At 34.5% G+C, this 19593-nt stretch overlaps 1 protein-coding gene across 2 annotated transcripts in view; it reads right to left on the bottom strand.

The window, feature by feature from the left end:
- Window positions 1–6369: 6369 nt before the first annotated feature.
- Window positions 6370–19593, bottom strand: part of ZDHHC17 (zinc finger DHHC-type palmitoyltransferase 17) — an 85468-nt gene continuing 72244 nt past the window's right edge. Inside the window, exons 11-17 of one of the 2 annotated variants that reach the window (XM_008684327.2) lie at window positions 17309–17433; window positions 16175–16237; window positions 13373–13466; window positions 12199–12282; window positions 10583–10740; window positions 9560–9654; window positions 6370–6837 (exon numbers count right to left, since the gene is read on the bottom strand). In XM_008684327.2, the coding sequence (XP_008682549.2) occupies window positions 6699–6837; window positions 9560–9654; window positions 10583–10740; window positions 12199–12282; window positions 13373–13466; window positions 16175–16237; window positions 17309–17433 (758 nt within the window). In that variant the 3' untranslated portion in view covers window positions 6370–6698. The remainder of the gene's footprint in view (window positions 6838–9559; window positions 9655–10582; window positions 10741–12198; window positions 12283–13372; window positions 13467–16174; window positions 16238–17308; window positions 17434–19593) is intronic. The other variant, XM_008684328.2, reaches the window with a different exon arrangement.

Genomic DNA, 19593 nt, shown 5'->3' with positions numbered 1-19593 from the left:
AAGTCAATCTTGAGGATGTACTAAGTGAAAGAATCCATGTATCATAGCTTTGAGCATCTCACACATTTGTCTTATAAGGCAAGTTCCACTGCGGCAGAGGGGAAGGCCTTTTTGTTAAGCAGACTGGGGAAGTTAATCAGCAATAAATGGAGATAAGGCTGAACTGAAGAAGAGTTACGGAGTAACTTCTAATTCTCCATGTGGTAGTTTTAAAACCTGCCCGCAGATTCTTGGACATTCCCATCAAAATATGAAGACTAATTCCCTCCCTCCCTCTGAAGAAAGGCCAACTCTAGTGACCCATTTTTAACTTAGGACAATATGATGGGCAAGACTAGGTTAGAAAAGACAGTACAGCTTCTGCCTGCCTCTTTCCCTTTAGATGCTTACTCTTTGGAACTCAGCCACCATGCTTTGAGGAAGCCCAAACTACATGAAGAGGCTACATGTAGATATTTTGGCCATAGCTTTGGCTGAGATCTCTACCATCAGCCAGTATCAACCAATGTAAGTGAGCAAGCCTTCAGGTTATTCCAGTCCCCAGTTTCTGAACCATTCCAGCTGACACCAAGTGGAACAAAGTATACTATTCTTGTTGAGTCCTGACCAAACTAGAGATTTGTGAACAAAAATATGTTTTAAGCCACTAAATTTTTGAGTGGTTGACTAGGTAGCTATAGATAACCAAAATGCATATATTAAACTGTTCCCCACCCAGAACCATTTCCCATACCTACCAAGTTTCCAAAATTGGAGATACGCATAGTTACCTAAGAGGAAAACACTCTAAATGCCAGGTGCTTAGTAATTTGATATCTACCCAATAAACAACTGAGACATTCACTCATATTTAAATTATTCTTAAACTGGGAGCCATGACAAAACACCTCCAGATTATAAAATTAGTTACCAGTGGTTCCAGGGCAGAAAAGGGAATTTGGCTTTGGGTAGACTGTTCTGACTCTAAAAGTGATGAATCACTTTCAACATCTGGATGTAAGTCAATAGGTAGCCTCAAAATAATCCAAATGTGATATTAAAGTGCTGTATTGAAATATATACTTTTACTTTTAAAATGACCCATTTGGGATGTTTTTAGTCTCTTGTGCTGGTTTGGTATATTTGAGGAGGACTGCTGGCAACTTTAGTTCCAAAAAGTCTTCAAGATCAGTTGAGTTTAGCAAGTATTGCTATCAATCCATATTGATACATGTATATACACATATATATGTATCTCATAAAGTCATATATATATATATATATATATGTCACACACATATGTCATACACACACGTCACACACTAGCATATTGAAGGCTTTGCGAGCCTGTGGTTGAGAAGTCTGCTTTAACTTGAGAGCCTTATACCAAATTAGTTGTCCATGGGGCCACTAACATCTTAAGCACTGGGAAATGTTGGTTTGGACCACTGGTTCTCAAACTTTTTTATCTCAGGATGCTTTTATATTCTTAAATTACTAAGGACCCCAAGGAGCTTTTGCTTATGACCAATTACATCTACCAATATTGTCCATGTTAGAAATTAAAACAAAATTTTAAAAAATGTATTAACTCAGACTTCTACTTAAACCAAAGTGAAAACAACAGGGACCAGATTTACCCTCTCACTTGAAACAACCAAAACCACAAGTTGTATGAAAAAAATATTGTTTTCAGGCACTCGACAACAGGTAACAAAAAAGAGTTATGGGGAAAATGAGATCAGTCTTGGGATTAGCAAAGCTAACTGCTTTGGGAGTTTCTAGGCTGGAGCTGGAGTGCAAAGAGGGAGAACACAGGTGGGGCTGGAAGGCACTCCAAGTCTGAGACTGAGCTGAGTCCAGAGGGACCAAGGCAATTAGAGTTCAAGGGACTGGAGAGAGCTGCACAGAAAACTCCACGAACATGCAAACCACGACCCAACCCCCACTTTGCAAGTCTTCAGCTGAGTACTGATAGTGCATACATGTAAAGTAACTATCCAAGACCAGAGAAAAAAACCAACTGAAAAGCTTATAACAAAGTCTGGTGCTCATATGGAGCTGGGAATAGTGCCTATTCATTCCCACCAGTGAGATGGGCAAACACGATTCATGGGGCTTTAGATGGAACACACAGATATTGCTTGCCTCAGCAATCGGGAATCATTAATCCAAAATGAACACTGCTCTGGTCCTGCCTAACAAATCTTGCTTAGCAATAAAACCTGAAAGGATTGAAGCTTCTAAATAACTCCATCCCAGAAAAAAGCTCTACACTTTTTGTAGGAACACAAAAACATCCAGCACCCAGTTCATAGTGTCTGGCATCTAATCAAAAATTACTAGTCATGCCAAGAAGCAGGAAAATACAATCCATAATAATGAAGAAAGATCAAAACCAACTGAACGTGACCTAGATGTGAAAATTGGCAGGTAAGGATATTAAAAGTTCATTGTAAGTTTATTCCATATCTCCAAAAAAGTAGAGATACAGAAGATATAAAAAATGGTCTCAAACACTGTAGGTGAAGACTATAATGTCAGAGATGAAAAATACACTGAATGGTATTGACAACAGACTAAACAATATAAATGAAAAAACTTCAGTGAATTTAAAGACATAAAAATGATCCCATCTAAACACTGGGGGAAAAGAATTTAAAAGATGAACTGATCAGTGAGCTGTAGGTCAATCCCAAGTGGCCTAATATATGTGTAACTGGAGTTTCCTAAAAGCGCACTTGGGGGGGGGGGGGGAAAAATATTTGAAGACATAATGACTGAAAAATTCCCAAATCTGATGAAAACTGTAAACCTACAGATCCAAGCAGCCCCAGCAGCAATGAGGCTTTCTGATGCTTTGAATGGAAACAGTCCCTCTTTCCGAGTACTAGAAACACTGCTGTCTATTAAAAAGTATTTTTCAATCCAAATAAATGATGATAGGTATTCTTATAAAATTTACCTGAGCAAAAAATTCATACTCCAAAGGCAAAAGGTTTTCTAAAAGGCACATCTGGTTTCCTGGAGTCTGTTATCTAGCTGACCTAGATCAAGGAACATTCTGAATATTCCACTTGGAATGACAGACTTTTCTATTTTATATATCACGTAAAGACATTTAATAAATAACTCTTATACCAACAACTTTATGGAACTGAAAATTTACTTTTTGACAAGAAGCTAAGACTTCTTGTCCTAACATGTATCACTTGTTTCCAGTTATCTCTATAAACTCTTAGAACCAGATATCCTTATCATAGTACAATCTACCAAACCGGAAAGGGCTGGGGGAGACTCAAATGATGAGGAGAAAAGCACCTGCAATGAAAACTGATGGCTTGCTGTAGAATTTGCTTCATTTTCACACTTGTTCAAAATATTGTTACTTGAGTTCTATACAGCTCTGGAGGCATCACTTTAAAGATCATAAACTAATTATGAAATGAGTATCAGTCCAATCTGAAAATATTAAAACCACTGGGTTCTCAATTAAACCATAAACAATCCTGTGAACAGGCAGGAAAGAGTTCCTTCACAAATTTTGCTTTTTAAATTCCCCAATAAAGAAGTTGTCATGCACAGCTTTTGAAGTAACTGAGATCAATGTTTGGTAGGTTTCCCTTTCCAAAATTTTACCGCAGTGTCTTTAGACACTTACTATATTTAAAACTTGGAGATTCATACAATCCCTGAGCATACTAATTACTCTATGGAATCCAAAATTCTTAAAAGAAAAATTTATTCCTTTTATTTAAAAAGTATTAATTACACACACGTACATAACATACATGCAGAACTGGATATTTTCAAAGAATGCTACCACCACCCTTTACTTTTGCTAATTTCTAGTCCTGACCCAGATATAAATACACAGAATAATCTTTTCATATCACAGGTACCACTACCAGTGTTTCATCAATTTCTTGGAGTGAACTGAGAGAAATAACAAACAAGCACACACTTAAGAGTCAATATTTATTCTGATTAATATTTTACAAAATTTTGACAGATTTAATTTATGTAAGGAGAGCTAATTTATTAAACACTTTACAGGTTTTCTTTCCACAGAGTAACACAGTAAGTAGCAAAATAATACTTGGCACAGTTATAAATAAAGAAAATATAAAATAAAAATACCCACAGCTTAAGTATAATGATGCTGTTTTATGCCTATTAATATTTCAAATAAACTCCTGGGAACAACAAAAAATATGAGGAAAAAAAAAAAAACCTCCAAATAAGTAATTCATGTTCAGGGCTGAGAAGTAAGTTCCTATTTGCTAAAAGTATCCAATTAAGCTGATATGAACTATTCCCAAAAGGGTCACCTTCATACACAACTTTAGAACTGGGTTAAGCTGGTTCCACACACACGACTTAACAAAATAAGTAAACAGACGGTACAGTACACTGCTGCATAGTTGGCTCCTGACCATCTGACCATCTCTAAGTTATAGATTTCACCGGTACTGTGAGATGGTTAGTACTAAAGCATTAACCTTGCTAATATGTTCATGTACTTACAGAGCTAAAGTATTTTTTCCATTTAACTGAAAGACATCTCTTTTGCACTGAAAAGAATATTGTACCACAAAGAAAGAACATGGTAACAACACTCTTATCCAAACTCTTGAGAATACCACCATTGTATTCGACTATTAATAAAAATGTATTCAATAAAAATTGCAACTGAGTCTTCACGTGAAGTGGCTCAAAATACAAAAAATTAAAACAAATTCTAGCCTTTTATAAATAACTTTGAATTTAAAAATTATCTAAAATTTCCCCCAATTAGTAGTCAAAACTAGCAGAGACATTTGTAAAGTTAACCAATTTTTTACATTCTATGACAAAATGGCACAATTCTATTGCCACCCCACACCCATCTTTCCCTTTTCAAAAATAAAGTACATATGCCAATTTTCTAATATTAAAACACTCAAATACACTAAAGGTAATCTTTTTGATGTGTGACTTATGGTCAAAGAAACTACTATATAAAAATGGTACTTGGAAATACTGAACATCAACTATATACATTTTCACTGCTCCTCTTACTAAGGCAAGGGGCGTGTATACCACTAGATTGCTTTAATACCTGTAATCTGCATTTTACAGAGAATACTAATTTTACCAAGCATCAGACATGCAGTGAACTTGCAGGGTATAATGCCTATTAACAGCAATATTGAACATCACTAGAAGCTCATTAGTTATCTCCCTTTTCTTTTTGGTTGGATAAAATGAAATGAGCAGCTTTAAATACACTAACACATAGAGACACAAAGAGAAAACTATTTGATAAATTATTTATATACAGATACACAATCTTTACACTGGTCTAGGATCTGTCAGCAGTCTGACCACCCTTTTCCCACCCTCCCCCGAGCCCATTCCCTCTCACAGGTTTGCCACAGGTTGCTCGAACCACAGTTTGCTACAGCACTTAAGAGGACTAAACCAAGTCTCACTCTGTAAACAATATTTATGGAAGCAGTGACTAATAGTTCACCGTGAGAGTATGGAAATGCTGCAACAAAAATTGATCAGTGCATCACATTTAACAAGAAGAAAATCCTTCTGAAATTGTTTCAGACAGCATTAACAAATTTTAAAACATTCAATATTGGGAAAATTGAAATAATCTTGAGGATTAAGTTCTTTCTGATAGGTCACTTTTTAAAAACCAGAATATACCATTAGCTTTTCTTTTATTCACATGTGCTATATGTACAGAGATCATGCTCCATCTTTAGCTAAATTCCATTATTTTGTCTACAGTTTATTTTGTAGCTCAGAATTCTAGAAGTATATCCACTTATCTCTATTACTGAGAATTTTGCATTAACTTATTTGTTCTGCCTTGAAATTACCTCAACTCTTAAAAATTGGACTGTTTGCCATCAAATTAAATTATAATTTATGCTTTACTGGATAGTATGTGCTAGTATACATTCTATGAGGTGTATCATGCACTTAGTAGGGCTTTTAAGTTTGAACAAAATAACATGACTTACTATACTCATGCAAGTGCTTTATTATCAGACCATAAAACCTCAGAGCAAGGTTACTACAAATTATTTCACTGAACTAGAAATATATCAGCATTGCAACAGCTGATGGCAATTAAAATATTGTTAGCACATATTTTTGTGAACATTATTTCTTGTGCCCTTGAAGACATATTACAGTAGATCCCTAATAAAACCACATGATTTTTATCACAGTATTTACATGTACATTCTAAAATGTACATACTACTAGCCTGAATCAATTTAAGACAACTCTCCTGGAATTAAATGCAATAGTCATAGTAGATTGCATCATAAAATTTAGCTGTATACCATAAATTTAGTTTTAGCTAGAATCGAACATTTCTGATCAGTATACCATGTCTATCAACAGAATAAGTTCATTCTTTATTAATGAAAAATGTTATGAGAACAAAAGCAAAAAGTTGAGTATGCTGTGAATTCCCACATTAAGAACCATTAAATTTCTTTTATGATCTTTATTCTTCCCAGAAGTGGCAGTGTGCTCTGTCCATGTTTACTTTTGTTAATAAAAGTGTTGAAAAAAAGACTGTAAAATTCACTGTTAGCCCTACATATAGCATGCTATTGTTCAAAAAATGTGGATTCGAGTGTGAGAGAGACACGGACAGACACAATTTTCAGGCACCACTCAGCAATATGCTTCATAGGATAAAGATGTTGCTACACGAGCTGGTACCCAGATCCTGATATTTGGTCATATTCTATTGTATACTGCCTGGTCCAGTCCACGATAACAGGACGAAAGAGGCCACAGCATCGAAATTCAAAGAAGTCTATAATATTCCTTACACATCCATGGCTAAAACACCCCCCCAACAAAAAGAAAAAGAAAAAGTCTATTAGTACAATAATTTAATATATGAGTTTAATATAATTTTGGTGTTAAATATAATTTTTCTAAACTTAAAAACTCAGGTTACTTGCCAGAAATAACCTGTTTATAACTCTACAAAATACATATGCATTCGTGTTTCTTCACAGGTCTGCCAACACTAATTTTTCTTTTCTCTTTTGCTAATTTAATGGGTTACACAATATTTTAAAGTTATTCAAATCTGCATTTCTTTCATTCCTGTGTCTCATGTAATTTTTGATAAAACCTTTCCTTAATGGGTGGCTCTTTGGCAAGGAGACAAACTATATCCAAAATTGAGAAAGTAAAACACAAAATAATTACAAATAGCATGAAGCTGGCAACATATCTAAAAGTAACAATTGAAGAAAAGATATGTCAAGGATAAGTTCAGGGAATTTTAGGACTTCAAGAACACCTCTGGAAAAGCAGTCACAGTTTTTCACTTTATATAATAATTGTACCCATGGGAGAATTCTCAAAACTACCCAACAGACTCCTTTATTTTTGCTTTTATTTAAAAGTTTGTATGCTTTCCAGAAGCATGCAATAATTAATAGCATTACAAAGGCTTGAAGGTAGTAGACAAGTAGCTTGAGTAAAATTCAAAAGTTTTAAATATTTCATATAATTAGGAAACTATTTCTTCTCAGCATCAAACTAAATGTAAGATTAGATCTATATATTTAAATATATATACATATATATGAATAGGACAATCTCTTTGATAAAAGGTGTTGGGAAAACTGGTCAGCCAAGTGCAAAAAAATGAAACTGGACCATTATTCTGAACCACATGCAAAAATTAATTCAAAATGGATTCAAGAGTTGAATGCAAGATTCGAAACCATAGAGCTGCTAGAAGAAAACATGTGGTAAAGGTCCTTGACATGGGTTTTGGTGGTGAAATTTTTAATATGACACCAAAAGCAAAGGCAACAAATGCAAAATAAACAAGTGAGACTATATCAAAATAGAAAGCTTCCATACAGCAAAAGAAATCATCAACAAAATGAAAAGACAACCTACTGAATGGGAAAGAATCTGTGCAGATCACATATCCAAAAGGGATTAATATCCAAAGTATACAAAGAACTCATACAACTCAAAAAGAATTTCAATTAGAAAATGGGCAGAAGATCTGAATAGACATTTTCCCGAAGATATACAGATGGCCAACACATAGATGAAAAGATGCCCAATATCACTGATCTTCAAGGAAATGCAAATCAAACTCACAATGAGATAGCACCTCACACCTGCTAGGATAGCTATTACCAAAAAGACAAAAAATAACAGGTGTTGGTGAGGATGTGGAGAAAAGGAACCCTTGTGCACGACTGGTGGGAGGGTAAATTGGTGCAGCCACTAGGAAAACAGTACGAAATCCTCAAAAAAATTAAAGATGGCACTACCATATCATCCAGCAATTCCAATTCTGGGTATTTATTTTAAAAAAACCCCACAAATGCTCAAAAAATTAAAAAAGGAACAAACAGAAAAACCCACTCTAACTCGAAAAGATACATGCACCGCCATGTTCACTGCAGCATTATTTACAACAGCCAAGACATGGAAACAACCTAAGCGTCCATCGATGGATGAATGGATAAAGAAAATGAGGTATGTGTGTGTGTGTGTGTGTGTGTGTGTGTGTGTGTGTACACACAGAATATTATTCAGCAATAAAAAAGGAAATCTTGCCATTTGTAACAACAGGGATGGACTTTGAGGGCATTATCCTAAGTGAAATAAATTAGAAAGATAAAGACAAAAACCATACAATCTTACTTATATATGGAATCTAAACAAATAAACAAAACCAAACTCATAGAAACAGAGAATAGACTGATGGTTGCCAAAGGCTGAGGGTGGTGTGTGTGCAAAATCGGTGAAGGGAGTCAAAAAGTACAAACTTATAAAATAATAAGTCATGGGGATACAATGAACAGCACTGTGACTATTAGTAATACTCTGTTGCACACTTGAAAGTTGCCAAGACACATCTTAAAAGTTCTCATCACAAGAAAAAAAAAAATTCGTGACCATGTTTGTTATCAGACTTATTTATCAAATCATTATGCTGTACATCTGAAATTAATATAATGTTATATGTCAATTATACCTCAATTTAAAAAAGAAAAATAAAATAAAACTGTGTATGGAAATTTTTGTGTCATGCAGAGGGCAAATAAAATAATTCAAACTGAAAAGTAGCTGCTTACAGTCTAGAAAATTTCGCTAAATATGAATTTCAATTGACTGTATTTTTAAAATCATATTTCAATTCTGTGCATACATTCATTTATCAATGAAAATGTGTAGAAACTTATGGCAATATTAAAGCTGTATGTTAATGTATAATAATATATGTTCATACTAAATGTTAGTAGGTCAATAGAGTTTGGATTGTGCAACTAAGAAAAAAGAATGTCACAAATTTATATAATGTGATGAAGTTATAGTAAACTAACCTAATGCTATGTCTGGCAGAAATCTTAGAATTCAGGACTTATAAGCTATTTTACATATTGCTAAGCAAAAGAAATATTCCCTGTTTCATATCCTACTGGCATACCTAAAGATGATATTTCTCTTTGATGTATTCACTAGATATTTGCTAAGTTATATGCAAAAGAAAATATTAAATTTATAAATATGTACGTACTTGAACGGGCTTTCAATAGATGTTGTTGTGACTTTAAAGTGCTTGTATCTTCTAGCATTCATTCTTTCATTTGTAGTAATACCTAAACATGATATCTAAGAGGTAAGAGAAAGCAAACCATCAACTCTCTCTGATATAAAGTAAGTATTAATGTAAAATAAATCAGTTCTCAAGAGGACCAGATGGAGAGAAAAATGGTGAAGTTTGTTTTTGCTTTTCCATTAGGAGATCATCAAGCTAGTTTACATGATATCACTTTGACTCTTGTGGAAAGTAGTCAAACAGGAAAAATGTTTAAAAAACAGGTTATCTGGCATTGTGCATGCGGAGATGGACACTATGAACACAGACCACCTCTCCATCAGCCCCTTAAAAATTGAGCTTTTAAAAAAATCCTTAATTAAAAAAAGTTCTTGAATAAATACTGGTATTTGTAGGTAATAAAACATTACTAATAAACACAAAACTAATGGCATTATCGATCTAAGCTCACACCTATATTCAACTGGGTATATATGAATCAGGAACAACAGAAATAAGTTCTGACAAAAGTAGTACTGAAAATTCAGGGCCGCCTGGGTGGCTCAGTCGGTTAAGCGTCTGCCTTCAGCTCAGGCCATGATCTCAGGGTCCTGGCATCGAGCCCCACATGGCGCTCCCTGCTCAGCAGGGGGCCTGCTTCTCCCTCCCCCTCTGCCGCTCCCCCCTGCTTATGCTCTCTCTGTCAAATAATAATATTATGTCCAAAACAAGAAAAGAAAAGTCATAATGTAAGAACAAAGTTCATAATATAAGAAGAAGGAGAGGAGGAAGAAAGTGGGAGGTAGAAAGAAAAAAAAAAGGAGGAGTAAGCGAAAGGTAAAGAAAGAATAAAGGAAGAGTAAGGAAAGTAAATTGAAAATTTTAATCCTTGAAAAGTAGAACCGGTTAGAAAGAGAATGAATTATCTTTTAACAAGGAATGAAGTGTTCAGAGCTTTCAGTTATTAGCGCACTAAAGAACCAATCATGTACCTGCACGTACCTGGTACATCTGACACATGAGTAATACAGCCACCCACATGAAATGAAAAACACTGTTCAGAAACATCCAAAACATCCAAGGTGAACACGTAGCAATCTGAGTAATGTATGTCCAAAATCCATCCTTGGTGTAAGTGGTCTCACAGTGGAGTCCCCAGTCTAAAATGAGAACAGAAGGTTCACATTTACTCAGTAATCATCCAAGCACTTCACAAAGGCACCATCCAAATGTCTACATTTAGCCGATGACTTTGAATGCAAATTTTTATGCTCTTAAATAACCCCTTAATTAGTGAAAAATTAGTATATAATTATTGTATAATTAGTGAAAAAACACAGCAAAGACAGAAATGGAAAAAACACCAACCAATCTTTAAAAAAAAAATACTACTGCACTTTAACAATACACAGTTTTTGATTGGTACTGCATACATACAATAGTTAACTTACCTTTAAACAAAGATAAAATGATATGTATGTAAGTGAAATATTTTTGGGTCTGTGGGAGGGGGGACGTATAACACAAAAACATCTCCTTGGTGAGGGAGGGCTTTTTCCAAAACAAAAATCTCTTCTTTTAGAGCTCCTGCCATAAAAAACTAGCGTTGTTAGCAGGACCATGTTCTCCCTCAGGTCTGTTGGGCCAGAAACTAAGTTAAGATCTTTGACCAAATCTTTCTCTCTATTAATCTGTATTTGAGGAAGTAGACTTTTTAGGGCAATAACAGACATTATTCGGGGCGCCTGGGTGGTGCAGTCGTTAAGCGTCTGCCTTCGGCTCAGCACGTGATCCCAGCATTCTGGGATCGAGCCCCACATCAGGCTCCTCTGCTGGGAGCCTGCTTCTTCCTCTCCCACTCCCCCTGCTTGTGTTCCCTCTCTCGCTGGCTGTCTCTGTTAAATAAATAAATAAAATCTTTAAAAAAAAATAACAGACATTATTCTTAATATGTCTGAAAATAGGACTAGGAAATCATCCTTCCACAACTTATTTTTAAGCCAGGATCTAATACATATTTATGTGAAGTACCACCAAGCCCTGAGGCACAGTAACTAATATCTTCATTTAAATTCTTCTCAAATCATGCTCTCAATGCAATAAAAACCCATCATTGCCCTTATACCCATATGATCAAGTGAATGACAACTTACTCCTAAAAAAGTATCTTCTACCACCTTTTAATATTCTCTAATAGGTAATAATTACACCTTACATTTTGAAATATTTCAAGTTCTGTGCAAAGTTAACTGCATTTTCCCAGCTTTTTGGTACTAAAGAGCAACTATCACAGTCACAAAATCTGTAAGCTCCTAAAGTAAAGCAAGCACGTGATGTGAAAAATGTTGGTGTATTTTACCCAGAAGCATTTCAAAGCCTATTAAACCAACATGTTTTTCAGAGGACACACATATTAAAACATAGCTAACTGATAATTCTGTTGCTTATACTATATGTTGAATATATTCTACATCTGTTCTTTTCTTTATGCTTCATTGCAGTAAGGTGCACCCCAAACCATAATTTTTAAAGACTTGTCATTATCATATTTTGTTAATATGGTAAGCAAAAGTATACAAACATTTGTTTTAAGAAAGTAAAAAGCTAACTGTACTCACAAGAAATACAACCATAAATCATCCAGCAGATCATAAAAAGCAAGAAGAATAGGTAGCCCATAAAGTATCTATGGTTGCCTGCACCTAAAGAACAACACAGAAGCAATTTTTTCAGCTAAGAAAAACAACTAGAAATGCACCTTTTGGGGATGGGGGTAAAGGAATGCCATGAATGATACGATCTGGACAATAATTACAAACATTACTTATTTTACAAAATGTTCTTTAGGAAAATAAATGTTTTAATAAAAGTCTTAAAATAAGGACGCCTGGGTGGCTCAGTCAGTTAAGCGTCTGCCTTCGGCTCAGGTCATGATCCCAGCCTGGAATCGAGTCCTGCATCAGGCTCCTTGCTCAGCGGGGAGTCTGCTTCTCCCTCTCCCCCTACCCCCTATTTGGGCTCTCTCTCGCTCACTCCCGCTCTCTCTAATAAATAAAAAAATATTTTTAAAAAGAAGTCTTAAAATAAGAATATTTATAACTACAAAGATGTGATGACTGCAATGACACTGATTCTGAAATCAAGAGTCCCAAGGAACCAAATGAATCACAATTTTGAATTTTAACCTACTGTTTGCTTTATGAGGGTTAAAATAACCTGATTTATCTTTATTTTTATAAACTTCATAATCCAACTTTTTAAAGGCTTCTCCCCAACAGTCATGCAATCTTTGCAACGTTTCTCTATTGTCACCTCATAAAAACCCAGGGCCGTCTCTCAGACCACTCAGTTCACCTGCTCAGATCACACCATTCTTGAACACTGAGGTACACAGAGTTTTTGTCTGTCATTCCTCTCTGCTTCTGTCCACGACATCCTTCCAAATATTTTCACTGCCTTAACTTTTCCAGTTTAACTAAAAAGCAATACTGTCTTCATCCTTATCAATTTCACCATTATCCAATAAAGAAACAGGAAAGAACAGGCACCAGAAAGAATTGAGAGAGAAATATCAATCTTTTCTAGAGACTGATTTTATAATTTTATTTCCCCCTCTTTCTCACAACTGAGGTGCTGTTGTCAGCCAGAAGACTAACCGGGGGGCAGAGGGGAGCGGAGCTATAGTGGAGTGTAGGAATGAAGTTTCTACCATCTACTTTAATACTGTACTTCATTAGTTACTTAGAGTAACTTAAATGAACAACGCACTCAGAAATTATTAATAAAACTTACCTACACAGTTACCCACCCATGGGCAATGATGATCAAATTTTGCTATGCAGCGGTTACACACACCACAGTGTTTGGACCTCACTGGTTTCCGTATCTGTTAATAAGCATTTTAAAATATTACAAAAGGCATTATACTGAAGAAAGGGAAGCGGAATATTTATTTTCTCAAAATACAATTATGAAGAAAACAAAACCATATTCCCAAAGGCATAAAATAAAACAAAAACCACTATGTTTTGTTTAATGAGATTTCAACTGCAACAACAAAGATAAAAAGGATAAGGCTAATGTGGAATATAAACTCCTAAGAATGGGGCAGAACCATCACTTCACAAAAATAATTAAGAATGAAAGACCAACTTGCTGTTGTGATGAATGGTACTATATTTAATTCCCATCCCTCAAGTTTCTGAATAATAAAAACATCACTCTCCAGGCTTCTAAATGAAAAGTTATTGTGATTAATGGTCATGATACTGGTTCTTGCTGAACAAAATGAAATTGTTCTTTAGTAAAAGGAAGGCCAAATTAGAAATGAAGGAAAGAAGCTTTTAAAACTCAAAACCATTAATAAAATGTCTTCCCAAAGTTAACAAAGCTAACAAAAACCAGTAAGTGTACACACATCTTTCTCTTTCAGTGGCTCCTGAGATCTCAGATTAAGGTACAACATTTCCTCTGCTGAACTTCATGACCCATCTAAGAAAGTACACCATGCTTAGTTTAGGCCCTATTACTTCAAAAACACAAAATACATTCATTATTCAGCTCCTGACAGGCAATAAAGAATTCATGTTTATGATGCCTTACTGCTTTAGGTGTTGTGAAATGTTTCATTCTATATTACTCTGAATCAGCCAAGTGAATAAAGAACTCATTAGTGATCTTCGAAGGGCTACTAGTCCTAATGCTGGATACATGACAAGAGCTGGTTATTAACCCATGCCAGAAACAAAATTTGTAATAGCCTTCCTTGGTGTTTCAATAAAAGCACTGCCATTTTTCCACCAGTTTGCATTAAGGTTATGTATCATTCTGAGGCACTAAGAAAAAGCACAGACTAACTATGCAGTCCTTACATGTACTAAAATGATCTGTGGACTCTTTAAAGAAAAGGGTCACTTATTCTTCACCATAGATATTAATCTACATCTATTTAGGAGAAAGAAGAAGGATGAATTAAACAAATTTTACCCCCACTTCCAACCGTCAGCTATACTTCCCCTTTGGGCAATACTTGTCAATGAATTCTAAACAAAGACTGACATGAGACTCCTAAACATGACAGTCTCCTCAGTTCACTTACAGAGTAATTCACTTTTAGGAAATTCTGATTTACATGTGGCTTCTTAGGGACTTGTCTATTTATCAAAGGGCAGGATACCCATATAACAACAAACACCTCTGCCAATTTGCATCATATTATAATAGGATATGCTCTTTTCTTTACAACACCAAATTATCTATCCAGAAGTACACAGCTTACTTAATAAAACATAAATGTTTTATGCTAGAATGATAAAAATAAGTCTTGTTCTTGCCGTCGGATATTTATTTAACAATGAAACCATACTGAGTGACTCCATAAAGAATTTGTTTGCCACATGGCAAACATATCAGCAATGCATACTTGGCTTTGTGGAATGGAATAACATGTCCAGAGAACAGCAGACTATAAAAATGTTCTGAACGTTAAGGTGCCAATCCTGTAAATTAACCATTGTAAAGCACAGAAACAAAAACCTTTTTAAAGAATGCTTGAAAAAACAAAAGAATCTAGTCAGCTCCTTAAAGCTGCTACCAAAAGTAAAGCAGTATACATTTTGAATATTCAAAATCATAACTGTTTGGTCAAGGAATGTTAGGTGGAACAATTTAAAGAATCTGTAGAGTTAGAGCTCCATTTCAAAGACTCATTCCATAATCCCAAACTAAGTCAATTCTCTTGTTGTTATTTACATGTTAAGACATTAGTTCAGTGATACTGCGTAACTTAAAAGTATAAAAGGACATTTAGTTTCAGGTATGATTTAGGGATTATTTCCACTTCCATGTAGGAAAACATGGTTTAACTACTGTGGCAATGGATATATTCTTCTCAAGAACTAATTATAAAAATTTGCAGAAAATAATTAAAACACAAAACAGTATTATTCTATAGAAATTTGATCTATAATGACACAAACAATGTATTACTATACCTGATTACTTAAGTAAATGCTATTTAATTTCATTTATATCTTTCTTTATGACCTGGCTGAAGAGGACAGCTTCTAATATCAATGATAAAATAGTGCTCAAAGTTCCATAAATCCTCTAAGACAAAGAGATAACTACTCAAACCGAACCATTTTAGACGCCATGTTGTCTTAAGTTATCTAACAGATTTTCCCACTGCGACGTCTAAATATAAAAATAAACCTTTTCTTAAAATATCTAGGAAAACAATATTAGGGAAGCATAATAAACCTTTGATTTTTTAATATTTTATTATTTAATTTTTTCTTTGCTGAGTTAGGAAAGAAAAACAGATTAAGGATGAATACAAATGAATGGTACCTTGAATCTGAAGTACAGTCAAGGTCTACCATCAGGCGGAACAAGCACATTGGGAGGAGACATCTTTTTACTGTCTTTCTCCTTACACTATGGTCTAAAAGGAATGGCCCTGAGGGGTGGGGAGTGTGGAGGGCATGAAATGTGCTCAGCAGAATAAACTGTTCTCCTTGTTCCCCACCCCTTCTATGCTATGCTATTGCTATGGGAAGAGGAGAGAGGGAAGAATAAAGAAAAAAATACTACCAAACAGGTACTGCAGAATATACTGAGGTCCAGACTTCCTGTCTCTGCAAGTTCAACTATTGTCTGTGAATTAAAAATATACATATATTTTATTCAAAACTGAACAATGTTCACCAACTACAGTGCCGTCAATATGAATCAATAAACATCATGTTCATTTTTAATTAACCAACGTGTTTTCTGCTCAAAAAAAAACATTTATTTACTTCTGCTGTTTCATTATAATATGAATATAGAAATTTTATTTCTTGGGTATATGAAAATGTAACTCTAAACTTAGGGGAATACTCCTCTGAGAATAAAACTAAGTCACCTACCCCAAGAACTGCTCTGTATAGGTTTTGATGACTAAGACATGAAAATAAACTTAAGTTCAGTAAAGAACGAATCTTTAGAACTGGATTATGACTAAGAAAACCTAGCAAACCAATTAGCAGTAATGACTGAAGAATACTGTAAACATAAGGGTAGCAATCTCTATGCAGGCTAGAAAAGGGGAGATTAGACCCTAACAACTTGCTACTGTTTTAGTCTATTGTGGACAGTAATAATTCATCAGGATTTGTTTTTGGAGACTGGATAAAATAGCTTACAACATAGTTTAACTGCCTCCAGTCTAATCTAATTCCCTACTCATATGACACCTTCGGATTGTAAATTTGGTTTCCTAAAGTAACTGGGCTTTAGACGAGGGATGCCCTGGATTTTATACATATATACACACACATGTATTTGTTATTGGACACATAAATACATATATGTTACTGAAACATAATATCTGAACTACCAACCTGTTTACTGACCTTCCAGTTACACAGTCATTTAATAAACATTTACTGAATTCATATTATTTGCTGAGGGTTTTCAGAGATGTTTAAAGTGCTGTACTCATCCCTCAAAACAATCACAATTCTTAGAAAGGAGAGAAACAGGAAATTTAAAAATGTCATGAAAGTGTAAGGATAGGCATTCAGGAGTACCAAGGATGAGCAATAACTATGCATAATCTCAATTTGGTTTGAAACTTCTTTATGTTCTAAAAGATAGTTTCTTTCTTTGTACTCTAATACCTGGTATAAATACTGATAATTTGGCAGTTAAACACATGTGACTAGTTAGATTCTATCTTGCTACCTTTTTCTTTTGTTCTTCTGTAGCTTTAATAATCCCTGGATCTGATTTCCAAGATTTTCCAAAATTGTAGAAAAGTGCAACACTATTGGCAAGGAATGGAAGATGGATAAATAAAAAGTTGAGATGTGCCTAAAGTTAAGGAATCTAAAGAAGCAATGATAAATGAGTTACTATTATAGGTAAATTTATAATCTGTAAAATTTTACCCCACACACATACACACACACACACACACACACACACACAGAACACCTACCAAGAAAAAAATACAAGCTGATTTATCTGTTATTACATCAAAATAAATATACTTCTAAAATATATTCATAACTGAATATAGAAAGTAAAAATGTGATTTCTTTACAAACTTTAAGTCATGTAGGATAAGCTTTCTGACACTTTAAAAAACTCAGTAATGCATTAAAAATTCAGTGAATACATTATTTTTAAATGATCATTTCTTCTGATCAAAAATGGACTTCTCATGTTCAAAGTTATTAACATATTACTTTATCTACATGCATTAAAGTCTTTATATATCTACCATTTAAGATATCACACCCAGGTATTTAAAAGACTGCTTTTAAATTCTTTCATTGCCTTTTTTGACACATTCAAACTGACCCTGTTTTTGGAAAAGTATTCATAAACTTGCTTTAAACAAAGTTTCTATGTTTACATATTTCTACCTAATGAAAATATAAGAAATGTACTAGGCTTTATAAATATAAATGAGGAATCAAAAGCTACTTAACACTAAGAAAAACAATGTTGTTAAAACAACACATTTCTGAAGCACAAAGTATCTGAAATACTCAAATACTATTTTCAAGATTTTATGCAGGTCCAAGCATCAACAGCTAAAAATCGCTTGAGAATAAAGCTGGGTAAATGTACATGCAAAGAATACCGAACCCTGGTATTTTTCAGGAGCAGGACCTTTACACGCTATAAGTTTCAAAAGGTGCTAACATGTAAATAGCTCAGGTTCTTTTTTTTTTTTTTTTAAAGATTTTATTTATTTATTCGACAGAGATAGAGACAGCCAGCGAGAGAGGGAACAGAAGCAGGGGGAGTGGGAGAGGAAGAAGCAGGCTCATAGCAGAAGAGCCTGATGTGGGGCTCGATCCCATAACGCCGGGATCACGCCCTGAGCCGAAGGCAGACGCTTAACCACTGTGCCACCCAGGCGCCCCATGGTTCTTAAAGGCTGGATTAAATTTGCAAGGGAGGTAAGCAGCAGCTCAAGAGATGACTACAGATTTAAAAGGGACAGGATATTCAAGAATTATATATCAGATGAACTTACAGAAGTTCTTTGCTTGATATTTAAAGGTAAAGAGATGAGATATCTTTAAATGGTAGTTTGAACTTAGCTTTAGTAATAGGTCACACACCGTTTAATTTTTTAAATTTAAGAACAAAAATTTACAAACTCTCCATAAATGGCATGGTTGTTTTGTAAAGGTTTAAAACAACCTTTTTTTCCTTATAAAATCAGAAAAAACTAAAAAGTATAAAGGCAAAAACAATACCTCCACAACCCAGGGACAATTCTTTTTATATTTGGTATTCTGCATTTTTAATAACTGAGATCATAGTATTTTTATGAACATTAGTAAAACAAGTAACACCTATTAATCAACTATATGCCATTTAATCTGCACAAAAACTTTATCCTAACCATGTTACAGAAGACAAACCTGAGACAGAGGTTGACTAAATAGTCCAAAGCTGCAGAGTAAATTAAAGGCGGAGCAGGTATTAAAATCCAGGCTCTTTCTACCTGTGCTATTCTGCCTCTCCAATGCACTCAGCAGAAGATACTGGGTCATTAGTTATTATGAGAACAATATCTTTGGGTATGAACATACTTAAGTCTTGATGTATATTTTTATATTGTCAGATTATTTCCAGAAAGATACACCAATTTAAAATCCCACTAACATCACATATTGCTTGACTACTACATTTCCATCAGCTTTGAGCAAAGAAAAGAGTTGTCAATTTCAGAAGCAAAAGAAACCTTATTTTATTGTCTTAATTTGTATTCTGTTTTTATGTTTAAATAGTCCTTCGATTAGATAAAGAAGAAGTATGTGTCATCAATGTTTTCATTTAAATGTTTATGGAATCTTTTCTTACATTTAACTCTTTAATCTACTTGGATGTTATTTTGATGCCTGCTGTGAACTGCAGCTCTAATTTGCCATAATACCCAACAAAATAAAACAGAAACAGCAAACCAAATGAATCAACTATCTGCAAAAAATGAGCAACAACTTCAA

Source organism: Ursus maritimus, unplaced genomic scaffold (assembly GCF_017311325.1).
Source record: "Ursus maritimus isolate PB19 unplaced genomic scaffold, ASM1731132v1 scaffold_21, whole genome shotgun sequence".
Lineage (NCBI taxonomy): Eukaryota > Metazoa > Chordata > Mammalia > Carnivora > Ursidae > Ursus > Ursus maritimus.
This window is presented reverse-complemented; position numbering and strand designations above follow the sequence as displayed.